At 56.8% G+C, this 24877-nt stretch overlaps 2 protein-coding genes across 2 annotated transcripts in view; both read left to right on the forward strand.

Moving 5' to 3' along the window:
• Positions 1–14274, forward strand: part of CRHR1 (corticotropin releasing hormone receptor 1) — a 48906-nt gene extending 34632 nt beyond the window's left edge. Inside the window, exons 4-13 of the mRNA XM_041724049.1 lie at positions 594–679; positions 7596–7702; positions 8452–8572; positions 8811–8964; positions 9224–9284; positions 11401–11473; positions 11652–11737; positions 11976–12111; positions 12289–12330; positions 12939–14274. Of these exons, the coding sequence (XP_041579983.1) occupies positions 594–679; positions 7596–7702; positions 8452–8572; positions 8811–8964; positions 9224–9284; positions 11401–11473; positions 11652–11737; positions 11976–12111; positions 12289–12330; positions 12939–13079 (1007 nt within the window). The 3' untranslated portion in view covers positions 13080–14274. The remainder of the gene's footprint in view (positions 1–593; positions 680–7595; positions 7703–8451; positions 8573–8810; positions 8965–9223; positions 9285–11400; positions 11474–11651; positions 11738–11975; positions 12112–12288; positions 12331–12938) is intronic.
• A 7811-nt stretch (positions 14275–22085) lies between these two features.
• SPPL2C (signal peptide peptidase like 2C) lies at positions 22086–24044 on the forward strand. Its single transcript, XM_041723907.1, has one exon. The coding sequence runs from the start codon at positions 22086–22088 to the stop codon at positions 24042–24044; it is 1959 nt and encodes a 652-aa protein (XP_041579841.1).
• The last annotated feature ends 833 nt before the right edge of the window (positions 24045–24877 follow it).

A 24877-nucleotide genomic window follows, 5' to 3' on the forward strand; every position in this document is an offset into this window, starting at 1 on the left:
TTGAGGCCCACCCCATGTGAACACTATGTGAGGATCCCCCACGGGAAGCCTCACCACGGGTAGTCACCATATGAGACCATCATTTCAGTGTGCCACGTGAGCTGTCACCACACACCCTGCCACCATATCATGCCCAGCCTCGGCGAGGGAGCATTGACTCATCAGATCTCACCATCCTTCTGCTGCCGTGCGAGATGCCAAAATGGGACATTTCTCAGAAGGGCACCCACCACATAATCTGCTGCCATAGAAGGCCTTGCAAGGAAACAGCTCCAGCAAGCTGGTCAGGCCTGCTCATGAACCTATCCCATGGACATGATCACAGCAGCCTGGGTGGGCAGAACCATGGCCCCATGGGCAGGCACTGGGGCTGCCACTGAGCCCCTTACTGGGGCCAGTGGGCAGAAAGAGGCAAGAAGATGGGATAGTAGGAAGCCACTCTCCTTAGCTTCAACCAAGAGTCCCCCAGCAAGCAGGCCCTGTGTTGGCCCAGATGGATGGATAGATGGACGAACCAATGGACAGATGGATGCCTGGGTTGCTCTTTGGGAGAGGAGCCCATGGGTTACCCTGACTCTCTCTCCTTCTTCCAGACAATGGCTACAGGGAGTGCCTGGCCAATGGCAGCTGGGCCGCCCGCGTGAACTACTCCGAGTGCCAGGAGATCCTCAGTGGGGAGGTGAGGCTGTCCATGTGGTCGGTGGGTCAAGCCCCAGCTCAGGTCTGGGCCTGCTACGTGGGCCCCGGGCCTGTGAGGAGCCATCCCCAAGGGAGGCTGAGCTGAGAGGGCAGCAGCTGGCTCTGACACAGATGAGTTGGGTCCATGCTCCTTCCCTCCTTCCACCTGCATTTCCTGGGACAGATTCTCATCCATTCCACACCACGCACCTGCATAGCACATCTGGGACCCACCAGGGGGCACTGTGTCAGAATCAAAGATGGGGGGGGGGGAAGCAGTGCAGTTGGAAAGAGCCCTTGGAGAGCTTTGAAATATTTAAATGTTTTTGAGAAGATAATGCTTACACATGATACAAAATTCAAAAGGTACAAATGAGAACACAGAGTAGTCTCCTTCCCACCCTGTCCCAGCCACTGGGTTCCCTCCCTGGAGGTAATGCCAGTTTCTAGGTGCTCTTCCAGACATTGCCTGCATGTGTGAGTGATTTTATACATATATATATATATATATATATATATATATATATATATATATATATTACCCTTTTTTGTTTTTATCCAAATATTGCATGTTATACACACTGTTTGACACCTAGCTTTTTGCATATGATCATCCATCTTGGAGATTATTCCGTATCAATACATAAAGAGCATCTTCGTTCTTTTTCACATTTGCATAATATCACATTGTGCAGAATGTACCATCATTTATTTAACCAATCTTTATTCTCGGCCTGGTTATTACAAATAACGCCACAATGAATAATCTTTTAAGGGTGGCACTTGGCAGAGGCTTGGGTATATCTGGTGTTGCTGCTACCTCTGCCCCCCCCATTTCTCCTCCCTCCATCTCCACAGACCCTTTCAGTGGGTGCTGAGGAAGGAGAGGGTGGTGGAGCTGGAAAAATGAGTGAGCAGAAAGCAAAGGGGAGACAGGAGGGCACCCCAAGCTGTCTGAGGGCCCTGGGCTTCTGGGGCACGGAAGAGGGGGGCTGATGCACTCAGTCCTGAGAATTCCAGCGCCTAAAAGATCTAAATTGGAAGACACCTTGGAGACCCTCCATCCCCTCTTAATCTGCGGGGTAATAAGAACCACCCAGAGTACATGTTCAAATACAGGCCCCAGGGGCAACAGCCAATAAATGAAACTCTTAAAGGAAGACCCGGGAATATGGGTTTGGTTTTTTTTTTTTTTTTTTAAGATTTAATTTATTTGACAGGAAGAGAGTGAGAAAGAAATAAAGCACAAGCAGGGGGAATGGTAGAGGGAAAAGCAGGCTCCCGCTGAGTAGGGAGCCCTATGTGGGTTCAATCCCAGACCTTGGGATGATGACCTGAGCCTAAGGCAGATGCCTAATCAATGGAGCCACCCAGGTGTCCCATGGGAATCTGTTTTGAACAAGAGCCACGGGAGACTTTCTGATGGGGGAAAAAGTGAATAACTCAGATCTAGGGCAACCCATTCACCTTGCAGGTGGGGAGACAGTCCCAGAAAGAGGGAGTGACTTGGGCAAGGTTACACAGCCAAAGTGAATCACAGCCTGGAACCTGGGCTTCGGAGTCCGGGCTCTCTTCTGCCCACCACCAAGTGCTCTGTGTGAAGCGAGGTGGATGGAGGAAGAACAGCTTTCCCCACCTTGCACCCCACTTGGCCCTTTGTGCTTTGGTGATGCCCTTCCCCAGGCTGCCTGGCTTCTTGTCACTGAGCCATTGGGAGCTTGCCCTCTCCTTCCTGAAGCTGCACAGACAGGGCAAAGTTTAGCCTAGAAGTAAGGCACATTCTTTGGTGGGGCTCCTTCGCTGGGTTGAGTTACTAGGGATGCCAGAGAGAGGTTTGCTGGCATCTCTACTCACAGGCCAGCCACATGGTCCCCCACAGACCACAGTAGGTTGGCTTGTCCCCCACCCAATGACCTGACCTTAGCAGGGTGCTAGGCCCACACACAGTAAGCCAGCCTGGGAAGTCCTGGGGTTGCAGATGAGGGCACCCGCACTCCATTGGGGGAAGGAAGTGGGATCAGGAAACATAGTTGGGCCAGAAGATCTGGGCTTGGTGACGGGGGAGGAGGGATGGGCAAGAACACTCAGCCTGGTGGGGAGCTCCTTCCCAGGCACACAGGAGATGGGGCTCACAGGCAGAAAGGCAGGTCTACACTGTGGGCAACTTTTAGACCACAGCTCACGCCCACAGGGAGATGGTAGGGGGAAGGTGCAGCTAAGGCAAGAAGTCTCCAGCCCTCCACTGCACCCCACTGTGTCCTGCTAGGTCTGCAGAGCCTGAGACAGATGATGTATCTCCGACTGCACATCAGGTCACCAGCCTCCTGGCTTAAAACAACTCTCCCCCCACCCCTGAGGAGCAGGTGTCTGTCGCCCTCTTGAACAGGAGCAAAGCTGGAGAGCCACAGCTGCTCCCCACCTTCCCCCTGCATTGGAGCCCCCTGAATGTCAGGAGAAGCTCAGTGGTTCACCCGAATCCTTCCTGCTCTAATCTCAGCCGCATCCTTCTAGTTGGCTGATGGGGGACACTGCCCTATAGCTCCATCCCCTTCTGCTCATGACAGGGGTCTCTCCCTCTACCAGCGGGGTTAGGAGGAGGAGGAACACCAGCTTCTCATCAGTCCCTCTTTGGAAGTATAACAGGAACAGCACAGGCTTTGGAGGCAGGTGGTTTGCAGTGTGAACTCCGGTCCCAGCACATGTGCTGTGTGACCCTGGGCAGGTAACTTAGCCTCACCAAGGCCTGGCTTCCCTCTCTGTCAAAGGGCGCAGAGTAAGACAGTGTCTGCCTCCTGGTAGAGGGAGGGTCACGTCTGCCTGTGGAGGGCACTCCATCCACCTGCCATGCCTCTGCCTCTCTCTCACCTGGGGCCAGGGGAGGTTGTAGGGTACACCTGGGGGATAGGGGGCATTGATGAGGACACCAGGTAACACTAGCCTTCCCCCTTCCTCTGGTTGGTGACTCGGTGGGGGCTGCCACCTACCCCTTTCCTGGGCAGCCCCTGCTTGCCTGGCACTCTGGGTAATCAATTAATTTAATTACTGAAAATGCCATTCCTTTCTGCCAGCCTCTAGCCTCGCCCCCCTCCCCACTCTCAAGATTCTCCATCCACTCCCTAGTTATCGAGAAGAGGAAGAGAAAAGTCTCCAATTAATGGAGCAGCCGGTTTCTCAGCTCCAGGCCTGGGCTAAGCCCTAATTAAGCACCAGTGCCCCAGGGAATTGCAGATAATGGATTTGCAGAAGGGCTGCCCCGTGAAGTGGGACTTGTAAAATGTGAAATGGGACTGTGAGGGCACCCAGAGGCCAGGCCAGGGAGGAAGGAGACTGCCTACAGCCACCACCACCAGGGGACCTGGGAAGCTGGACCTGTTCATGGTCCAGCCCCGGGAATGGCACTGACCCCCCTGCACTCAGTACCACCCTGCACTGATCCCCTTGCTGCCTATCAACACCCTCCAGACACTGTCTCCCTTCACAGCAGTGACATCCTCCCCAGCCACTCCCCGCCCCCACCTCCTATGACACTTCCATGCGGCTCCCCCTCCTACACTCTGCTGAGCTGGGGAGCCCGGTCACGTCCTGGGAAGGCACATCTTGATATGATAAGAAAGGGATCCTGAGGTGTAGGCTCGTGGGCTGAGATTCACTGCTCACAGCGGTGTTGGTTCAAGGACCAGAATTTCTGAAACGCTTGAGAATCACTGGGGCATCTTGCTGAAATGAAGATTCAGGCTCAGTGAGTCTGGGGTGGGGCTTAAGAGATGTTTCAAGTCTTCAGATTCCTGCAAGCTCCCAGGTGATGGTGGTGTTGCTGGTTCGGGGACCACACTTGGAGGAGCAAGGGGCTGGAGTACCCACTGGTGGGGTGAGGGAGTACCCCAGGAAACCGGCTGGTGAGGAAGAACCACAGTGGGAGAGAGACCAGGGCTGGGAGGCTCGGCAGGAGCCGTGGGGACGCATGGCTTCGGGATAGGTCTGACACCGCCACCACTTGGGACAAGGTGTGTCTTGCAGAGTCGTGGTCGAAATTGGCCAGGCACTAATTTCTTATTGGATTCTGGCCATTGAAGAGCGCAGTGGAGTGGCCTGTGCCCAGTGTCACACCGTGACACCTTCCTCAGGCTACCAGTGGGCGCTAGGTCTCCAAGCTGAACAGGGACAGAGTGCTGGTCAGGTTCCCAGGGGCTGGCGGTGTCCATTTGTCCTTCAGCTGTCCCAGCTGCTTCTGCCGTTAATGGAGGCCATCAGTAGGGTCTCTTGGAGTATCACTGGGTGCCTCTTAGGATATTGCTGGCTGCTCTCTCTGGGTGTCATTGGCCACGTCTCAGGCTATTGCTGACCGTCTCGAAGGGTGTCAGGCTATCTCCTGAGTGTAGCTGGCTGTCTCCTGGGGTGACCACGCTGTGTCTTGGGCTCTCTGCACTGTAACCCTGTGGCTGGTTGCCATCTCTCAGACTGCCCCAGGGCTCCGACCAGCCAGGGCCTTCCAGGTGGAGGAGTCACACAGAAGCAGCCCCCTGAATGCTTTGGCCCAGTTCTCCCCTTTCAGCCTTGGTGGAGAAAACCCTTCACCAGCCCCCATCCTCCCTGCAGAAGCCCTCTAAGGATCCTGCGCCCCAGACGGTGAGAGTGCCTGTTCTCAGCCCCGGTTTGTCTCCTAGAAATGCACCGGGGAGGAGGGGATCTAGAAGGCCAAGCAGACCTGGATTCCCATTGCTGGCCGGGCAGCTCGGGCTAATTATGCAGCCTCTTCAACTGGAAAAACAGAGACAGAAGGACAGTCTCTGAGGGCTATTGTGAGAAAGGAAAGCTGTAGCATCTATAAAGCACCCGGCACAGTGCCCAGCATACAATAGGTGCTTAATAAACCCCACTCATCCTGCCTCAAACCCAATGACCCAGGCTCAGCCTGCAGCAGGGTCGCGGCGGGCAGGGGGTAGCTGATGGCACGTGGTGGTGAAGGGGTTCCCCACACACCCTGCTCGGTCGTCTTGCCCACCTGGGCCTGCAGACAAAGCTGGGGCATCACGCCCTTTAGCTCCCAGGCATCGTTATTACTCAGGAGCTCCGCAGCATGGATTTGTGGGAAATCTAATGAAAGGAAATTAAGTAGCAGCTCCCAGACAGGCTGGATGTGTTCATATCTCCTGGAGTCTTTAGATTTGGCATCTACTGCCAGGCACTCCGAGACCCTTCCCATCTGCATGGTGGCGATGGGTACCCTCTGTTCCCCTCCCTCCCTCTCTCTCTCCCTCTCTCTCCCCTGCTTCTCTGTCTTCATTTACACCTCAGTGAGTCTCAACCCTTCTGAGCGCAGAGTTGCTAATGTGATTTCCTGCCACGTTCCTGAAAGCCTCTGCCAGGAAAATCAGCCCCTTAGAACAGAGCTCCCTGGGCCTTCCAGAACCTCTGAGGTTCTTCAGTGAGGATGTGCCTGCAGGAGGGGTGTGTGCTGGGCACTCGGAAGAGCGGGGAAGGGAGGGCTTGGACTCCTCTCCGATGCCTGCTAGGTGTCCTGCTGCAGAGGTACATCCTTTGATCTTGGGTGAGTTGGGGCCTCAGTTTCCTCATCTAGAAGAAGAATAGGATTGGACTCGATGCTTAGGACCAGATCTGACATCCACAGATTCTGGAATTCTGACGGGAAGGTCTAGGGAGAGCCAGGCGTTCTTTGGTATCTCTGAAAGTTTGAACAAGGCCTTCAAGAACTTACCCTTTTCTCAACACTAGCCAGTTTCTGTGTGACTCATGGCCTGGCCCCACTCCAGAACCTGGAAAGAATAAGGGGAGGAGGTGCTAACAAGGACCCCCGTACACACCCCCTTTGCAAAGCGGGTTGCTTTCTGCAACCATTTTTGCTTCCTTCACACACAGTTACAGAGCTCTGCTGTGCCAGACCCTGGATCCCTGGGCCCTGCCCTCTCGGGACCTAGGATAGGGTGGAGGGAGGCTTTGCTACTGGAGGACAGGAGTCTGCATAGAGCTGGGCACTGGGGACCATCGGTCCCCCATTATGGGGTAGGAAACACCTTGCCGGTCTGCCTGTGCTGATCCAGAGGTAGTTTGAGTTTGAGGGACCTTGAATGAGTCAACATACTTTTGTGCCTGGTTTTCTGCAAAATAAGGTATAGACCCTCTTCCAGGTCCTCCTACATGGTGGCCTTGACAGGTTGAGAAGACCACCAGTATGAAAATACCCTGTACATAGAAAGGCTTCATCATTTTATGGAGCTTACCTTGGAAACAGGAGACCACCACATCTCTCAGCTTCCTTTAGTCTATGAAATGAAGGAAGTGGTAACATCCGGGACTTTGATACAATCCTGGGAAGGGAGCCCATTTCTTCCCCAGGGCCAGGGTAGGGCCTGGAAAGTGAGTTACGGAGCGACGAGAGATTTTTTTTTATGGCCTGTAAATGGCTCTGTGGGTGCACCTGCCATCCCTCCCATGGCTGATAGGAGCAGGCTCCCACTGCAGCAGGAGGGATTTGGGGGTAATCATCCCTAGTGGTTCCACTTGGAAGTGGGTGAAGAAAAGAGCCCTAAAGGGTTGGTGTCCGCGGTCACGAGGGCCACGTGGTATTTGGGCGGAGCAGAAACTTGCGTGTGAGAAGCGTGCACACACCTTTGTGCACGTGGAGTGGGGAACCCCATGGGACGTGAAGACCCGAGTTAGCTGGTATTTGTCCAACCGCATGGAGCAATGGGCAGAGCACGGGATTCAGAGACAGACACAGGCTCAAGTTGGATGGCCCCACTCCAGGGCCCTGCTCGACACCCAGCCCGAGTTCGGGAAGGGGAGAAACTACCGTTAGTACCAACTCCACCAGCTGAGGGCGGTGTCCTTACATGGCGAGCGGGTGCAGGGGTGCAGCTATATGGGAGCCTCACCTCTGTCCCTCTCCCCTACTTCAGAAGAAGAGCAAGGTACACTACCATGTCGCTGTCATCATCAACTACCTGGGCCACTGCATCTCCCTGGTGGCCCTCCTGGTGGCCTTTGTCCTCTTTCTGCGGCTCAGGTGAGAAAGACTCAGTGTTGGCCTCTGGCCTTGAGCAGGGTAGAAAAGTGAGACGCAGGAAGCAGCCCTGGGGGAGGGGCTGCTGGCAAGAGGGGCCCCTGCCCCCTCACCTCTGTGGGAGGCGGACAGACATAGGAGCTCCAGGTCTCTTGGAACCTCTGGCAGGGCCATTTCTGCCCCCGACCCAGCCCAGTAACTACTGGGGGGACCAGTGATGGCTGAAGCCCAGGCTTGCCTTGTGCCACCCCCACCCACGCATGGATGCACCCATCTGGGAGGCCTGGAAGGGGGAGCCCTTTGTGTTTGAAGGAGGCAGCTAGCAGTGCCAGGCAGGTCTGTGCCAGGAATGGGGGTGGGAGCAGGAGCTGAGTATCAGGCCTGAACGCTGGGAGAGAGGCATCCCACTGGAAACCTTTTATGTCTTTGGACTCTGGAGCTACAGGGAAAGTAGGGGTGCTATGGGAGGAGGTGATCCCCAATAAGCCAGAAGCCCCTGGTCCCTGGAGCATCTGCTATGTAGCAGACTCTGCCCCAGACCTTAGATCTGGATGGGTCTCAGGTTAGGAAGGGGTCTGTGGGGCATCAAGAGAGCCTCTGCTGTCACCTCCCAGTGTGACTCAGCCAGTCAGCCCGGTCCTCAGTTTCCCCATCCATACATCTGGATTAGAGTGAGGCTGGCGGCCTGTCCCTCATTTCTTCTTTCCTCCCTTGCTCCCATCACTCTCCCACCCTACCCCGCTGCCTCCCAGGAGCATCCGGTGCCTGAGAAACATCATCCACTGGAACCTTATCTCGGCCTTCATCCTGCGCAATGCCACGTGGTTTGTGGTCCAGCTCACCATGAGCCCCGAAGTCCACCAGAGCAACGTGGTGTGTCCTGGAGGGGCAGGCACAGGGTCAGAGGGAGGGTCTGGGTGGGACTGCCCTGGTGAAAATGGGCCGGGCACAGGCCTTGAGGCCCAGTATAATGGGAGTGGCTCCCTGCAGGATGAGGGGGACAATGGGGAGAATCCTACTGAGAGGAGGTCCCAGGCCCAGGGTGGGGTGCTGCTGCCGTCATACCCCATCCCCAGTCTAAGTGTCATCTCTGGCGGGGGTGGGGTGGTAGGGCTGGTGCAGGTTGGTGACAGCCGCCTACAACTACTTCCACGTGACCAACTTCTTCTGGATGTTTGGGGAGGGCTGCTACCTGCACACAGCCATTGTGCTTACCTACTCCACTGACCGGCTGCGCAAGTGGATGTTCATCTGCATCGGCTGGGGTGAGTGCCCTGTGCCCCCTCCTCACCCAGACTCTGGCCAGCTGGCTAAGGGACCTGAGAGCCCGGGGTCAGGTCAGGGTGGTGGGGTGAGCGCCACAGCCTTCTGCCCCGACTTGGGGGTGGAGTGCAGCATGCTGGATGAGTGAGTTCGAGCTCTACCCTGGGGAACCCCTTCCCACTGCTAGGCCCTGGGCTGCACTAGGGTCTTCCAGGCCTTGTGTCTCCCACCCATGATCTGTGACAGCCAGTCTCTCCCCAGGTGTGCCTTTCCCCATCATCGTGGCCTGGGCCATCGGGAAGCTGTACTATGACAATGAGAAGTAAGTCACCTCCTCCCCTGAGCCCCGAGGTACAGGCTCTCAGCCCAGCTCTGCATGATGCTTCCTAAGGACCTTGGGCCACATCACCTTCCCTGTCGGGGCCACAATTTCTTTGTCCATATAGGAAGGGTGCTGGGGGCTGGGTTCGATCTGAGTGTCCCCAGCAGTGCTGTCCTTGAGGTGGAGCTGGTTAGCCAGGTGGATCTGGGCTCCCTTATCTGTTTTGGGATTTCACAAACAGCATAAGGGTTACTGGCAGTCTCTGGAGTCAGACGGCCCAGGTTCTGAATCACAGACCCATCATAAAGTAGTTACATGACCCCGGGCTTGTTATTACAGTGTGCCTCAGTTTCCTCATCTGTAAAATGGGCAATCTATAAAACCGCCTCCTGCAAAAAAGGGTTTTTGTGGGAATGATATGAGTTCATACAATATTAAGCATTTAGAATGTTTGGCACATAGTAAAGTCCATATACATTTTTCTATAATATTAAGATTTGTTTTACAAAAGATTCCATGGATTTAATAGAAACAAATCCTGATGGTCTCATAGAGTCCTTCCAGCTCTGAAGTCCTGACTTTGGTCTAAGGTATTCCCAATTACCCCCTGGAAATTAGATTTCTGCTGTAGTGGTTCTTAGCCTTGGCTCATGTTAGAACCTCCCATGAAGCTTTAAAATGTACCAACACCCAGGCCTGACCTCCAAAGAGTGGGGTGTAATTGGTCTGGAGTGTGCCCGGGGCACTGGGATTTTTAGCTGCTGAAACTGAGAATCACTGAGCAAGAGGCAGAAAATGTGGATACAGCCAACCAGGGAGGTGCCAGGACCTTCCGTGCCAAGGCGTTCGCAGGAACCTGCTGTCTGAGTGGGGTTCCAGGTGGCCTCCATCACAGCAATTCCTCCCTACCCCCATAGAGGGGAGGAGGCCGCCAACACCTCATTGGGCTCGACGACGAGCCTGGAAACTGATATTCATAGTTACCAGGCTGATCCTTCCTGACTCTGGCCCGCTGGCTCTCTCCGCGTTGGCACAGCTGACAGGTGGGGTGGGGTGGGGGGCTGGGCAGGTAGGGTGGCCAGTTGCCAGACACCACTGGGGGCCTGGGAGTCATGCCCAGCATGTTGGGTCCCAGCACAGGAGCATCGTAAGCCCTGGGCCATGGTGCCTGGACCTGCAGGTGTGGAAGTGACTACAGGGGAGGACAGGAAGAATAGGTTTCAAAAAGGGGCCCAGTAGGTGTGTTGGAGGAAAAAGGATGCGCCTGGTTTAAGAAAGTCTGTCTGAGCGGCTCTGGATCCCCATCTAGTGGTACGATGCTGACACTGCCGCAGAAGGGATCCCGGTGTGACACAACCAGAAAGAACTTGTAGGGATCAACCACTAGCCCTGGCCCCAGACAGCTGGGATTTGGTCTACATGGTATTTTTTGAAAACTTGAATTCATTTCCAACCTTTAAAAAGTCCAGACATCTCACATAAAAGTCTCAGTTTCTGGCTTATAGAAGCATCATGAGATCTAGGCACTGTGGGTCTCATCCCCTGGAGGCCATGGTCTCTGCACAAGGACATGAGACTTCCCGTGTGCCGCATCCCCTCCCACTCCCTAGACCCCCAAGAGATCTCTGGAGGGAAGCTCAAGAAAAGGAAGAGCAGTTCTGCTTCTCCTACAGGTGAAACCTATGGAATCTCTGCCTTGGGGTCATTCAGGCCGCAATTAAAGTGATTCAGAGATCGCTAGCTGCTGGGGGGCCCTGCGTGACAGGCACCAGGCACCACCAGGGGGCTTGTGCCAGACCCCCAGAGGGGAGCCAGGGGAGCAGTGGTGTGTTGAGCCCCTGTCTGTTCTACATAGTGGTCTTTTCCACAATCCGCCCCCCTGCCACATTGCCTGCTTCCTGCTTTACATCTAATAGAAGGTGCTATCTGTCCATTCTGCAGATGGAATAACTGAGGCATTGTGTTGGGATCTTGACCTTCTTCCAGGGTTGGAATTGAGGTACCCAGAGCCTGGCTTCTGGCCCCAGTCCTGCCCTGGCCAAGCACTGCCCCTCCCCATGCCACTTAACTGGACCCGGATGACCTCCCCCCTTACCTCTCCTCTGTTGCTTTCTAGGTGCTGGTTTGGCAAAAGACCTGGGGTGTACACTGACTACATCTACCAGGGCCCCATGATCTTGGTCCTGCTGGTAAGAACCTGGGTAGGGGGGCAGGAGAGAGGAACAATCAGTACCTACTGTGGACTGACAGGGTCCCCGTGCCGACCAGACCTGGAGACACTGAGGCCCTGCCCTGTCCACCCAGCCTGTCTCCAACCTCTTGTGCACACATATCCCCACACCATCCCACTGTGTGCTCAAATTACAGATCAATTTTATCTTCCTTTTCAACATCGTCCGCATTCTTATGACCAAACTCCGGGCATCCACCACATCTGAGACCATTCAGTACAGGTAACCTGGCCCACCTCCCTCCCCCAACCACAGGGGGCTCCAGAGACCCCAGCCTCCAACCCAGCGTCCCCCCCTCCACAGGTCCGACAGCCCCTCCTGAAAGCCCAGCTCCCCATCTCAGACCTCCTGGGGACCTGGCACCCCAGCCCCAGGCCCAGCCCTCCTCACGGAGCCAGAGGCCCCGGCCCCATCCTGGGGTGGGCTGTGACTCTGGGCCTCCCCACCTGCCCCGCCTCAGGAAGGCTGTGAAGGCCACTCTGGTGCTGCTTCCCCTCCTGGGCATCACGTACATGCTGTTCTTCGTAAACCCCGGGGAGGACGAGGTCTCCCGGGTCGTCTTCATCTACTTCAACTCCTTTCTAGAATCCTTCCAGGTACTGCCACCCACCCCTCACTCTGGCCCTGGCTGTGCTCTGCACCTGCTTGGGTGGGGATTCTTTCAGACAAGGGTCTGGAGGGGTGGATGCCGTGGAGAGGAAGGGGGTGGCCCAGAGGCTAGGTGGGGCCATACCTGTCCCTGTGCCTTGACCCGCCTTCTCTGTCCACCCCAGGGTTTCTTTGTGTCTGTATTCTACTGTTTCCTCAACAGTGAGGTAAGGATGCTGGGGCCCCAGAGCTCAGGATGGTGGGGGGTGGGGGGCTCCTGGGACCTGAGATAGTCTATAGCCTCCTCCTGCCCTCCACATGCCAGCTCTCTCCTCCCTGCCCCCAGGTCCCTAATGAGGATGCAGCCAGGAGCCCCAGGAGGGCCCCTGACACCTGCCCACACTGATCCTATAGTGGCAAGCCCACTGCTTTGCTCCCATAGGCAGTTGGCACAGGGAGTCAGAAGTCAGGGCTTCAGTCCTATCCATGAGTCTGAAAATGCTTGTTGAAAACAGGAAGGTCTAAGCCCTTGGGCAGGGCATGCATATGTGCTGAAGGTAGGAATTCTTTGTGGCAAAGGCCATCTGGTGCCTTTGTGTGGATGGGAAAAAGTCTTCTCTTCTCAGAATACTTGCAAAAATCATCCTAACAAATAGGCAAATAATGTTGACGACATGCATGGCACCTCCTCCTGTGTGGCCCCCTTTGCATTTCACACCTGCGTACTGCACGCCTGCAGACTGCTCACATGTACTGCTGCTTGTGGCAGCCCTAGGGGATGGAAGGGAGTCCTGAGATCCAGGCTCAGACAACATGCTCTGCTCTGTGCCCACAGGTCCGCTCTGCCATCCGGAAGAGGTGGCATCGATGGCAGGACAAGCACTCGATCCGTGCCCGCGTGGCCCGCGCCATGTCCATCCCCACCTCTCCCACCCGTGTCAGCTTCCACAGTATCAAGCAGTCCACGGCGGTCTGAGCTGGAGGGCCACGGAGCAGAAGATGGTCTCCAGGCTCGGCCAGCTGCCCTATCTATGGAGGGGACCAAGTCCTTCTCACAATCTGTATCCCCAGAAGCATCTGGCACTGACAGCGTGGGGCCCCCCTCCCTGGCCCCGGGATGAGCAGGAGTTCTAGGCCTATGAGAGCAGCCATAGTCTGGGCCATGGGATGAATGGGAAATAACCTATAGGATTGGGCTGGGCCCAGGGCCTCTGGCTCCCTTGTGCCCCAAGTCCTCCCCAGAGATGGAATGAGAATGGAGTGGAGATGGCCAGCCCGAAAATCCAAGGTAGCACAGGGGTCCTTCCAAGAGGCGTCTTCTCCCAGGACACAAGATGGCCAGCCTCCTGGAGACCTGGGGCCTGTCCTCAGCAACTGCAAGGCACCAATTGCTGCCTTAGGGGCATCACGGGAAACTCCTGTGACAGCATCCAACCACCGTGATGATGCCTCTGGGTGTTGGCAATGCCTTCTAATACCAGTAGGAACCAAAGCCAGGTCACCAGAAAGCCCTGGCCATGTCATTAGAAATCAGGTGACATCATCAGACAGTAGGTGACACCACAAGAAATCCTCCCAAGTCACCATAATTTCATCTGGCACTGTGGCACTGCCATCAGAAATGCCCTGTCTCGCTGCCTTGTACCCTTTGGACCTTTATGCCCTGCAGGCCACTCAGCCCCCTGCCCTGGTCCTTAACCACCCATAATACCCACACCCTGATTTGTCACCTCCTGCCCCTGGTGTCTCCCCCTGTGTGGGAAGTGGGGGTTGGAAGGAGATGGAGTGTCCTGTGAGCAAGAACCAGGGTGTGCCCCAGCCAAAGCCAGTCTCCCTTTTAGAGAACAGAGAATGCTCTGGGCCATCCTGCCTGCTGGTGTCAGTGGTCTGGCATCTGAGGCAGCCTCTCTGCTGGGTACAGGGGGTTTCTGGTGCCTGGATGACCTCTGGAGCAGCACGATTAGCTAAGCAAAGATAGAAGGGGCAGGGAACTTGGATCCTCTCTGCCTGAGTGTCCTGGAGCAAGACAACTGGCTCTCGGGGCAATCAGCAGCCCCCACTGGACCCTCCCGTGTCCAGAGTACTGGGCCACTGGAGCTGGGCCTTGGGAGATAAGGTGTCAGCTGTGAGGGGGTGGCTGCTGTAAATAATAATATTTATCTTTTCAACCAGCATCTGTGAAGGTCTGGACTATGCGGGGTTGGGTGGGAAGGGCACAGCAGAGAAATGGAGGCCACTTTTCAGTCTGGGGCCAGCCAGCCTGTGACTGGGAAACCTGACACCATTCACACCCATCCTGATGGGGTGCTAGGTGAGCCACTGGGGGCATGGGCCTGCGGACGGACGCAGCTGACAAGGACGGCTCTTAAAAGGGATGAGTCATAGGGAGAGAAGGGCCACAGGTGAGCAGTGCTGGCCAAGGACACTGGAAGGGTCAGGGCCCATGGTGACAGCTCTAGCTAAGGTGTGGCAATGGGACCAGGCAGGAATGTCTCCCAGCCCCAAGGGAAGGGCCAAGCTGGAAGTAGGAAGTAGAGTTAAGGAGGCCTTGACACTGTCTCAGCTTGAGAGCCCCAGAAACAGAGCCAGAGACAAGGTTTCCAGAACCAAGTAGGGAAGGGGAGCACGGGGAGCGGGTGGGGGCAGGAGGCCAGGACAGGGAAGCGGCGGGAGCAGGGGTGCCCACACCACAGCCACCACTAGGGGCAGCTGGAGCATAATCCTACTGCAGAAGCCCCAGGGGGCATCCCCCACCTTCAGCCCACCTGAGGGGCCACAGGGGAGGAAGGCTGCCCCCGGGGGTAGGGAGCACAGGGGCCACATGACAACAGAGACACAGAGAGAGAGATACACACTGAGGGAGCGAGCACACGCACAGCAGGGTGTGGTGGGAGGCAGCCTGAGGGCAGGAGAGGGGGTGGGACGTGGAAACTCCACCCTGGCACACAGGGACCAGGGACTCGGGGAGGGGACCAGAGGCACCAGGACAGAGACAGGCTGATGGCCCCAGGAAGGGACCAGATGTGCCTGAGGAGTCTCAAACGGGCCACAATTGAGGCATCTTTCTCAACTGTTATTCGCCCAGTGAAGAAGTGAGAAAGCAAGGCTTCTCCTGTACGAGTTGGGCTGTGGGGACAGGGCTCCCCAAGGACAGAGCAGCCTGGGAGGAGGAGGGGACATTGTAAGGAGGTTGCGTGGACAAGAGGTCCTGGGTGGGGGGCAAGCTGGGGCAGTGTCCCTTCTGCTTGTGCCTCCTTCCAAGCACCTACTGTGCATTCGAAACTGCCAGGCCCAGCACAAGGCGCGGAGATGAGCAGATGAGCAGCCCCCCGAGACGAGTGCCAGCAGCCAACTGCAAAGCCCGGAGCTGCCGGGTCTGGAAAGCCATCAGAGGACACCTCCAGGACGGGGCTGACAGTCATCAGAGGAGCTCCTGGGGGATGTGGGGGGCAGGCAGGGGCTGGTCCAGATGAGCCGCAGGACACCTCCCATTCAGAGACTGTAAGGGAGGAGGGGCTGCTTCAGGAACATCTGGGCCCCAGAGAACTGTAACTCCTCTGCGGGGATGGGGGAGGGCAGGTACCCAGGGTATAAGCCTGTCACAGCCCAGGGCTCAGGAAGCAGGGTGAAGGCAGGCCCCCAGATGGGGTTTCTGAGGGTCATTGTTCCCTGAGGTTCAGCCTGAGGGTATGAGGGATGGATACACATGTCACTGCGCTGGGGCAGAGGCCTGGCAACCGCAGGGGGAGGGGGTCACTGCAGGACAGACCACTCCCTCAAGCCTGGAGGCCACAGTCCCCTGGAGTACCCCACACGAGCCCGTTTCTCCTTGGGACCCTCCTTCATGGGCACAGATCCCCAGGGGAAGAAAATCCCCACTGTGGGGTTTCCAGTTCGGGCTCCTCCACCTCTGAGTGTGAGGACAGGCCCCTGCCCTGGGGTCCTCAGCATCCCCTTCAGGCCTCCTCAGTCCTCCTGCTGCTGCTGGGTCAGATGCCCTAGGATAGGGCAGGGGAGGGAGCCAGATGTGGGAAAACACGTGCTAAGGAGGCAGGGAGGTTTTAGAATCCAGGTAATAACACCTTAATTGTGGGCATTTGTAAACTGCTTTGCAATCTGCATAATCCTTTAGGATATTATCTAATCCTCAAGTAACTCACGGAGGCAGAAACCATCCCATTCTACAGCCAAAGACACTGAGGCCTGGTAATTCCTCTGAGATCAAAGGTCCTCTGGCTCCACATGCAGGGCTCTTTCCACCCCCTGGGTTTGGGTTTTAGGAGGCCAGGACAGATAGAGCAGCTCTGGGGGAGAGGGGGAAGCAGGAGGCCTCAGGGCTTCAGTGTGTCTGGTTCACCAGTCCCAGGTAAAGATGGGACCAGCCCAAAGATGGCACAGCCAGTGTCCAGTTGCTGAGCTCAGCTGGGTGGGAGCAGCGAGGGTTCTGTATAACTATCCTGGTTCCCAGCACACGCTTCCCACCTTCCCAACATCCTCCACCCCTCCACTCCTTAAAATGATACTTAACTGCGAACAGTGCAACCCAGGGCACCAGAAGCTTCGGTGGGCCTCCCTGCACCCACCCAGGCTCTGCTCAGCCCAGGGAAGGGGGTCACCAGCCTCCAGCTTAAGGGTCTCAGGATCATCTCATGGAGTCCTGTGACTTTAAATTCAACTGCCCATCCTCAGTCCAAAGAGAAACGAGGGCTGTTTTCTGCATTCCGACACCAGCAATGCTATCGTTGATTGAGTGCTTCTCGGGTGCCAGGCACAGCCCAGCCGCTCACCTATTCTTCATACCATACCCTGTGAGGCAGGAGCTGTTATCCCCATTTAACAGATGGGGAAAAAAAGGCACAAAGAGGGCATGAGGCCTGCCCCAGAGCCCCCAGCATGGCTGGCACGGCCGGATGTGCACCTAGGCTGGCCTCACTCAGCCTCTACCGTGCTTAACCGTATGCAGCAGGAGTTCTTTGTAGAATGCCTCTCCCTGCCCCACTGCCTCCTCCAATACCCTCCCTAGGGAAAGTCCTCAGTTTCCCTAGTTTGTGGACAAACATCATTCAGAGACAACGTTGGCACCTGCAAAGCATGGGCATCGGGGGGCCACTCCTGAGCAGCCCAGCCTCCAGGCTGCCAGCCTCCCAGTGTCCCAGCCCTGTCGCTGTTTCATGCCAGAGCATTGCCTCCTATCCCTACTTTTACAGCCCACCAACCTCTGCAGAGCCAACTGGTCAGGCTCGGGCTCAAGACAGGCCTGCAACACATATATTTTTCAGAGGTCTAAGTGTGTTGGAAACATCGATGAGATCATTGTTTAGAGGTAACTCCAGAGACTATCTTCAGCCGCCACACTCCCACCCACTCTCTCTGCCCCTTCCGGGGGTCCTGGACAGATGCCTGCTACCCAGCCTCATCGCCCCACTGGGCCAAGGCAGGTGGGGGCAGAAGCAGGCGTGGGGGCCCTGTGCTCAGGGTGCCAAGAGGAAAAAGGGAGAGTGGAGCGGGCACCCAGTTAGGGCGGGGGACGACGTGGAGGTGGACCTGCAGGTGCTCCTGCCTCTCGCCTTCATTATTGGGATAGTTGGGGAGGGAGCAGGTGGTGACCCAGTCCTCTCTCAGTGTCTATACCACCTCTAAAACATGCATCTAGGCCAGCACTGGGCCAGGAAGTGAGGGCAGTGAGTGGCCAGGTAAGCCGGGCACCATCTTCTCCCTTCCTGAGCAGCCACACTGGGCTAAGTCCTGCTGTGAGGTCAGCTGTCCTTGCTGCTCCGAGTGGATAAAGATAAATGCTCCAGGTGCCCCCCTAGGTCCCCAGACAGAAGGCAGAGACACTGCCCCTGGCCTGCCTGGGACAGTGACCCTGAGAGCCCAGGCCATAGCTAAGAGGAACAGCAGGGAGGGAGCAGAAGCTGCAGATACAGGAGGATGCCTTCAAGGAAAGGGATGGAATCTGGAGAGAGAGGTGGGCCAGGCTGCAGAGTCTTGGAGCAGAAACACAGCATCAGCCACTGGTATGATGGCACCTCCCAGAGCATTGTGCAGGGCACTGTCTGGGCCCAAGCAGCCACAGAGAAGACCAACTCCAGGGCTGTGGGAGCTGGGGGTAGATCCGGAGGATCTGGGGAAGCAGCGATTAGAAAGACACTCAAAAGCCTTCAGTGAGCCGGTCCCAGGAAGAACCCCAGAGGGAATGAGCCTCAAGAGAATTCTTTGAGCCAGGACACCAGGAACCCAGGGTAGATCAGAGAAGAAGGGTGGGAGCAGACTTTTTGGGGGATCCTGTGTTTCTGAACCCCAAATAGGGGCACAGGCTGGTCTAATTCCAGAATGTGTTCATCTCCATAATGGAAATCCCATTCCCATTAAGCTGTCACCTCCCATCCCACCTTCCTAGCCTCTGGCCACCACGAAACTGCTCTGTCTCTATAGCTTTCCCTGTTCTGGATATTTCATAAAAGTTAGAGTCATACAATAGTGTCCTTTCGTGTCTGGTTTCTTTCACTTAGCACAGTGTTTTCAAGATTCATGCACATCATAGCAGGTATCAGGACTCCGTTCCTTTTTACGGCTGAATGATATTCCATTGTATGGAGAGACCATGCTATCCATTCACCCGTTGAAGGGCATTTGGTTTCTCTCCACCTATTCCAAGTTACTGTGAATAGTGCTGCTATGAATATTCATGTACATTTTTTTGAACACCTGTTTTCAATCCCTTTGTTAGGTACCCCCAGAGGGTGGGATTGCTGGGTCATATGGTAACTCTACGCTTCACTTACTGTGAACCCGCCAAACTGCTTTCTACATACAGGCTGGTGGCTGCACCATTCCACATTCCCGCCAGCACCGTACGAGAGTTCCAATTTCTCCACATCTTCACCAGAACTTGTTACTCTCTGTGTTTTTAAGCATAGCTGCCTCAGTGGGTGTGCTGGTCTGTTTGTAGGAAACCCAAGACCCCCTTTGGGAGAGCAGAGCCCCAAGCGAGAATCAAAGCAACATCAGCTGAGGCCGAGACAGTTTTATTATCACAGCACTCAGGAAGGGGCTGGCTGGAATGTAGAGAGGTCTTACTTTTCTGACCGCCCCTGACCAACATGCCAGTCCTTCCCTGCAATGGGATCCCATGGCAGGAGTGGCTGGCAGCCTTCCCCAGGCCCCAGGCCCTGCCACGTGTCCCTGTCCCCAGCCGGGAGTATGCTCACTAGTCTGCTGGCTTTGCTCCCTAACATATTTCTGACAGTTACCTTGTCATTATAATTACTGTTTGTAATCGAATTAAACGTTAGAGCCATGGATGAAACAGAACTGTACAAACAAGGAGAAATGTTGTCTCTTCTGAAAACTCTATTGAAAGACACAATCTGAGTCACACAAACAACTAGCTGTCAACCCAGGTGGGGGTGAGATGAATGTAAATACCTGGGTGGGAAGAGATTGGCAGTCTACGTGGTTCTAGTTGCCAACCACTTCGCAAGGTCCTTTCAGCCTGCCCTCCATCCCAATGAACCCAAAGCTGGATGTTGGGGATGGTGTCCCATCAGCGCAGATTTTACAAGGAAGGCGACTTGGAATGCTGGAGGATGGGCCCATAATCAATGCAGACGCTTTAAGGAGATCAGTGACTGAGCGCTCCATCAAAGTGAAAATAAAATGTGTTTTATAGGTTGAATTGTATTCCCAAAATGATATGTTGGAATTCTAAACTCCAGGACCTGTAAATGTGACCTTATTTGGAAATGGGGTCTTTGCAGATATAAGCGTGTTACGATAAGGTCACTGGATGGGCCCCCAATGCAGTCTGAGAGAGAACGTCCGGTGACAGCAGAGGCAGAGATGGGAGTGGTATGGCTGCAGGCAAGGAAAAGAAAACCAAAGATTGCCAGCCACCATCCAGATGAGGAAGGGCTGGGGAAGGGTATGAGGAAGGGTCCTACCCAGAGTCTCCAAGGGAGCATGGCCCTGCCAACACATTGATCCTAGACTTTGTCTCAGTCAGCTCAGGCCATATAACAAATAGGCTAGGAGCTTAAACAACATGAACAATTTTGCACAGTTCCAAGAGGTTGAGAAGTGTGAGATCAAGGGGCTGGCTAAGCGCGTTCCTCGGGAGAGCTCTCTTCCTGTCCTGCAGACAGCCGCCATCAGACTGAATCCTCATAAAGCAGAGAGTGAGATCATCTCTCCTGTGTCTCTTATAAGGAAACCAAGCCCATTCCTGAGGGCTCCACCCTGATGACACTCTTACCTCCCAAAGGTCTCACCTCCAAATACCAAATGTAAAGTGTGGAGATGACTTTTTAATGGGTCCCCTCTTCAACCAATTTTTTTTTCAACACACACATCTGCTGGCCAATCCCCATCCTCTGAGACAAGTGGGCCAGCCACAGTTCCCTGAGTACATTGTGCAGAGCACAGCAGGGTTAGCCAGAAGCTCCTCCACCCAGCATGCTGGGTTTTAATCTTGTCTCTACCACTCACGTGTCACCTTGGAAAAGTCTCTTCACTGCCCAATGCCTCGGTCCCTTCTAGTGGAAAACAAGGTCATGAACTCACACATCCCACACATATTAGAATTCTATCACTTGCTCTTCCAGAATCTGAGAGTGGCAGAGAGATAGACAAGGTCTCTGTCTTCGTGGAACTCAACCAGGGAGACACAGAAAATAAACTAGGAAACATACAAGCAAAGACCTGAGTTGTGATAACAAGTGCTAAGAAGTGGGCCTGTTTGCTCCTGGCCATGGTCAGGGGGAGACCATTGGAGCACAGGCCTTTAGGATGAGAGCAAGCGGCAGGTGAGGCCTTCAGGCGGGAAGCAGAGCTGGATGGCCAGGAAGCCTGATGCAGTCAGGGAGCCGGGCAGCACCCTGGACAGGGCAAGACCTAAGGGAGGTGTCGGTTGTGGGGGCTGGATCTGAGGCCTGCGGCTGGGGTCTGTGGGGTGGGCTTCTCTAAACTCAGGTTTACTCAGCCATGAAGTGGAGATGTTCAGGGACGGCAAAGCTGCTATAACAAAGAGACCCACAATAAGCTGAGGGCTTAAGGAAGACAATGTATCCAAGAGTCTGTGGTAAGTGTCCCATACCATTGCTCCATGTAGACATCCAGGGTCCCGCTTCCTTTCCTTCTTCTCTTTCCATCCTGTAGGACAGCGTCCTCTCACCAGAGACAATGGTCTGCCTATGACTGGCTTGTGAGAAGGGAAGACACGAACAAGGAGCCTCATGATCTCTGTCCAGGCTCCTGAGGGGTTCACATCATTTCTGCTCAATTCCATTGGCAAGAACTTGACCATATGGCCATTCCTAACTCCAAGGGAAGCTAGAAATGAAATTTTGGTCATGTGTCAATACAAAAGAGCGCGGCTTTTGAAGGACGGCACACAGCCCCCCACTCCCCCCCCAAGCTGGATACAGTAATACCTCCCTGCAAGGACGCAATGAGTACAGATGAGAGTATGTGACACTTAGTAAGTGCTCAATACAAGTTGGCAAGGTCACTGAGGTCAGGGCTCCCGGGGCCCTCAGGAACCCTCGAGTCCCATGTTCTCATTTCTGGGCGGCTGGAAAAACAAGTGCTGAGGGGAGAGGCATCTGCCCCGGAGCCCAGTCAGTGAGGGCCAAAGTTGGTCCAGAACTCACGTCTGGGATCCTCAGCCCCAGCCCCTCGGCATTAATTTCAAATTACCTGATCCAGGCCCGCCAGGGGCTGAGCAGAGAGCGGGGACCCAGGCAACCTCTCCACCGGAGGTGGGGTGGCGGGACAGGCATCTAAGAGGGACCCTGTGCTCCAAAGCAGTGCCCTAGGCCCCAGGCTGCACCGCCTTGTGACCAGGTAGGTGTGGCTCCGGCTCCCAGACAGGAGGCAAGGCTGCTCTATGACAGAGGGCCACACCCAGCCCCCGGGGGGTGGGGGGGAGGCCCGGGGCTGGGAGCCGCTGCCACCTTGGGGCCAGCGCAGGTGGCTGGGGAGGATGGCGCACCTGGGCTTCCTCCTCCTCCTGCTCACCAGCACCACCGCCCGGAGGCAGTACGGCGTGGTCCACGTGGTGTCGGAGACCTGGAGCAAGGACTACTGCGTCCTGTTCAGCTCCGACTACGTCACCCTGCCCCGGGACCTGCACCACGCGCCGCTCCTGCCCCTGCACGACGGCACCGCGGCACCCTGGTGCCCGGGCAAGGACTCCCCGGCCGGGGCGCGGCCCCTGCGCCAGGCCACCGCCGTGCTCACGAGGGCCAACTGCAGCCTGGACGCGTCGGGCTGGCTGGCCCAGGGCCGCGGCGCCCTCGGGCTGCTCCTCGTGAGCCGGCTCGGCGGCCGGCGGTGCTCGGACCGCGGCCCGGGCCCCCAGGAGCGCGGGGCGCCGCGGCCGCGCCTCCCCATCCCCGTGGCCGAGCTGCGCCACAGCGACCTGCTGGACATCCTCCGCCACACGCACGGCAGCGCCTCGGTGCGCGTGGCCCTGTACGCGCCGCCCGAGCCCGGCCTCGACTGCGACATGGTGGTCATCTTCCTCCTGGCGGTGGGCACCGTGGCTGCCGGCGGCTACTGGGCCGGCCTGAGCGAGGCCGACCGGCTGCGGCGCGGGGCGCGAGGGCCCGGGGGAGCCGCGGCGGCCCCGGGCGCAGCGGAGGAAGGGGCCGAGGACGCGGCGGTGGACTTCACGCCAGCCATGGCCGGGGCCGTGGTCACCATGTCCTGCTCCGTCATGCTGCTGCTCTACTTCTTCTACGACGGCTTCGTCTACGTCCTGATCGCCACCTTCGGCCTGGGCGCGGGCACCGGCCTCTACAGCTGCCTGGCGCCCCTGGCGCGCCGCCTGCCCCCGCAGCGCCCCCGGGGGGCGCGCCCGCAGCTGCCCCTGCTGCTGCTGGCCGGCCTGTGCGCCTTGGTGACCGCCGCCTGGGTGGCCCACCGCAACGAGGACCGCTGGGCCTGGCTCCTGCAGGACACCCTGGGGGTGGCCTACTGCCTTTTCGTCCTGCGGCGGGTGCGGCTGCCCACGCTCAAGAACTGCGCCTCTTTCCTGCTGGCCCTGCTGGCCTTTGACGTCTTCTTCGTCTTCATCACGCCCCTCCTCACCAGGACCGGGGAGAGCATCATGGTGGAGGTGGCCTCGGGCCCCGTGGATTCCTCGAGCCACGAGAGGCTCCCCATGGTGCTCAGGGTGCCGCGGCTGAGCTTCTCCGCCCTGACCCTGTGCGACCAGCCCTTCTCCATCCTCGGCTTCGGTGACATCGTGGTCCCTGGCTTTCTGGTGGCCTACTGTCACCGCTTTGATGTGCAGATCCGGTCGCGCCAGGTCTACTTTGTGGCCTGCACCGCGGCCTATGCCGTGGGCCTGCTGGTCACTTTCGTCGCCATGGTCCTCATGCAGATGGGCCAGCCCGCCCTACTGTACCTGGTGTCCAGCACCCTGCTCACCAGCCTGGCTGTGGCCGCCTGCCGCCAAGAGCTCACCCTCTTCTGGACCGGCCAGCCCAGAGCCAAGACGCCCGCCCAGCCCGTGGCGGGGCTCCATGACACCCCTTCATTTGGCTCTGAGCAGAAGCAGGAGGAGACGGCAGACGTCCACACAGCGGGCAAGTTGGAGGGGGCCACCGGTCACCTGGCAGGGGACTTGGACAGCAACCTGGAGGAGGACGAGGCCGAGGCCACCACCGCATCTGAGGATGAGGCCAGTGGTCTGGATGTCCACAGTGATAGCTCTGAGGGCTGGAGCGATGCCAACCTGGACCCCGATGAGCTGCCTCAGGCCTCCCCCGGGTCCTCGGAGGAGCTTGTGCCGCTGATGCCACCGCCCTCAGTGCTGGGCCAAGCCCGGGCCCAGGCCCAGGCCCAGGCCCATGACACTGGCCTGCCCTGGATGGGGCTCCACAAGAGGAAGGGCGGGAAGGTGCAGAGGAGCATGTCAACCCACGCCCCCTTGTGAACCGGAACCCTGAGACCTGTGCCCCGAGGAGTGATGGCAGAGTACTTTGGAGCACAGCCACACGCAGCCCAAAAAGAAACAGGGGCATTAAAGATATTCCATATCCACCCAGCAGAGCTTCGTGGTTTGTTACGGCTGTAAGAAAGCGGTGACCACAGAACAAATCCACGCGGGTTCTGAGGATAGGTGCCAGTCCCCAATTCTGCAGAGTGATAGACGGGCCCAGAGAGGGCCCATGACTCACACGAAGCTACTCAAAGCTACTCGGCAAGGTCAGGATCTGCTCCCAGGGCTCACTGGACTATCCCCCTTGCCATCCGCCCACTGTCCAAGCCAGGGCCCCAGCCCGGCCCCTCCTCCCCCCACCTCACCCCCCTGCCTGACTGACAGGCCCCATCCCTGGAGCCCCACCCCCACCTCATTGCCCATCTTTGCCTCTTCTGCAGGTCAACTGCACTATCACCGGTCTTTGATCACACCACATCCTCCCTGCCCCTGTCTTTCTGCACATGCTCTTCCCTCTGGTGGGGATGCCCTTCTCGGCCCAGACAGAAATATCCCAACCTGGGTTCACTGAAACACTCCTAGACACCCTTCGAGTGCCCGCTCACATCCACCCTCCCCCCAGACATCCCTGCTCCCGGCAACCCAGACTGCAGCATGCATCTAGTGTGTTCCCGCACTCAGCCACCTGTTACAGCCCAGGCATTGGGTATGCACCTGCTGTGTGCACCACCCCGTGGTGGGCACAGAAGGAGGTTGCTGTCTAGCTGGGGAAGGGTGCTCAGAGTTGAAAACAGACAAGAACGACCTGAAAATCATCTCAAAGCCGG

This window comes from Vulpes lagopus, chromosome 12 (assembly GCF_018345385.1).
Source record: "Vulpes lagopus strain Blue_001 chromosome 12, ASM1834538v1, whole genome shotgun sequence".
NCBI lineage: Eukaryota > Metazoa > Chordata > Mammalia > Carnivora > Canidae > Vulpes > Vulpes lagopus.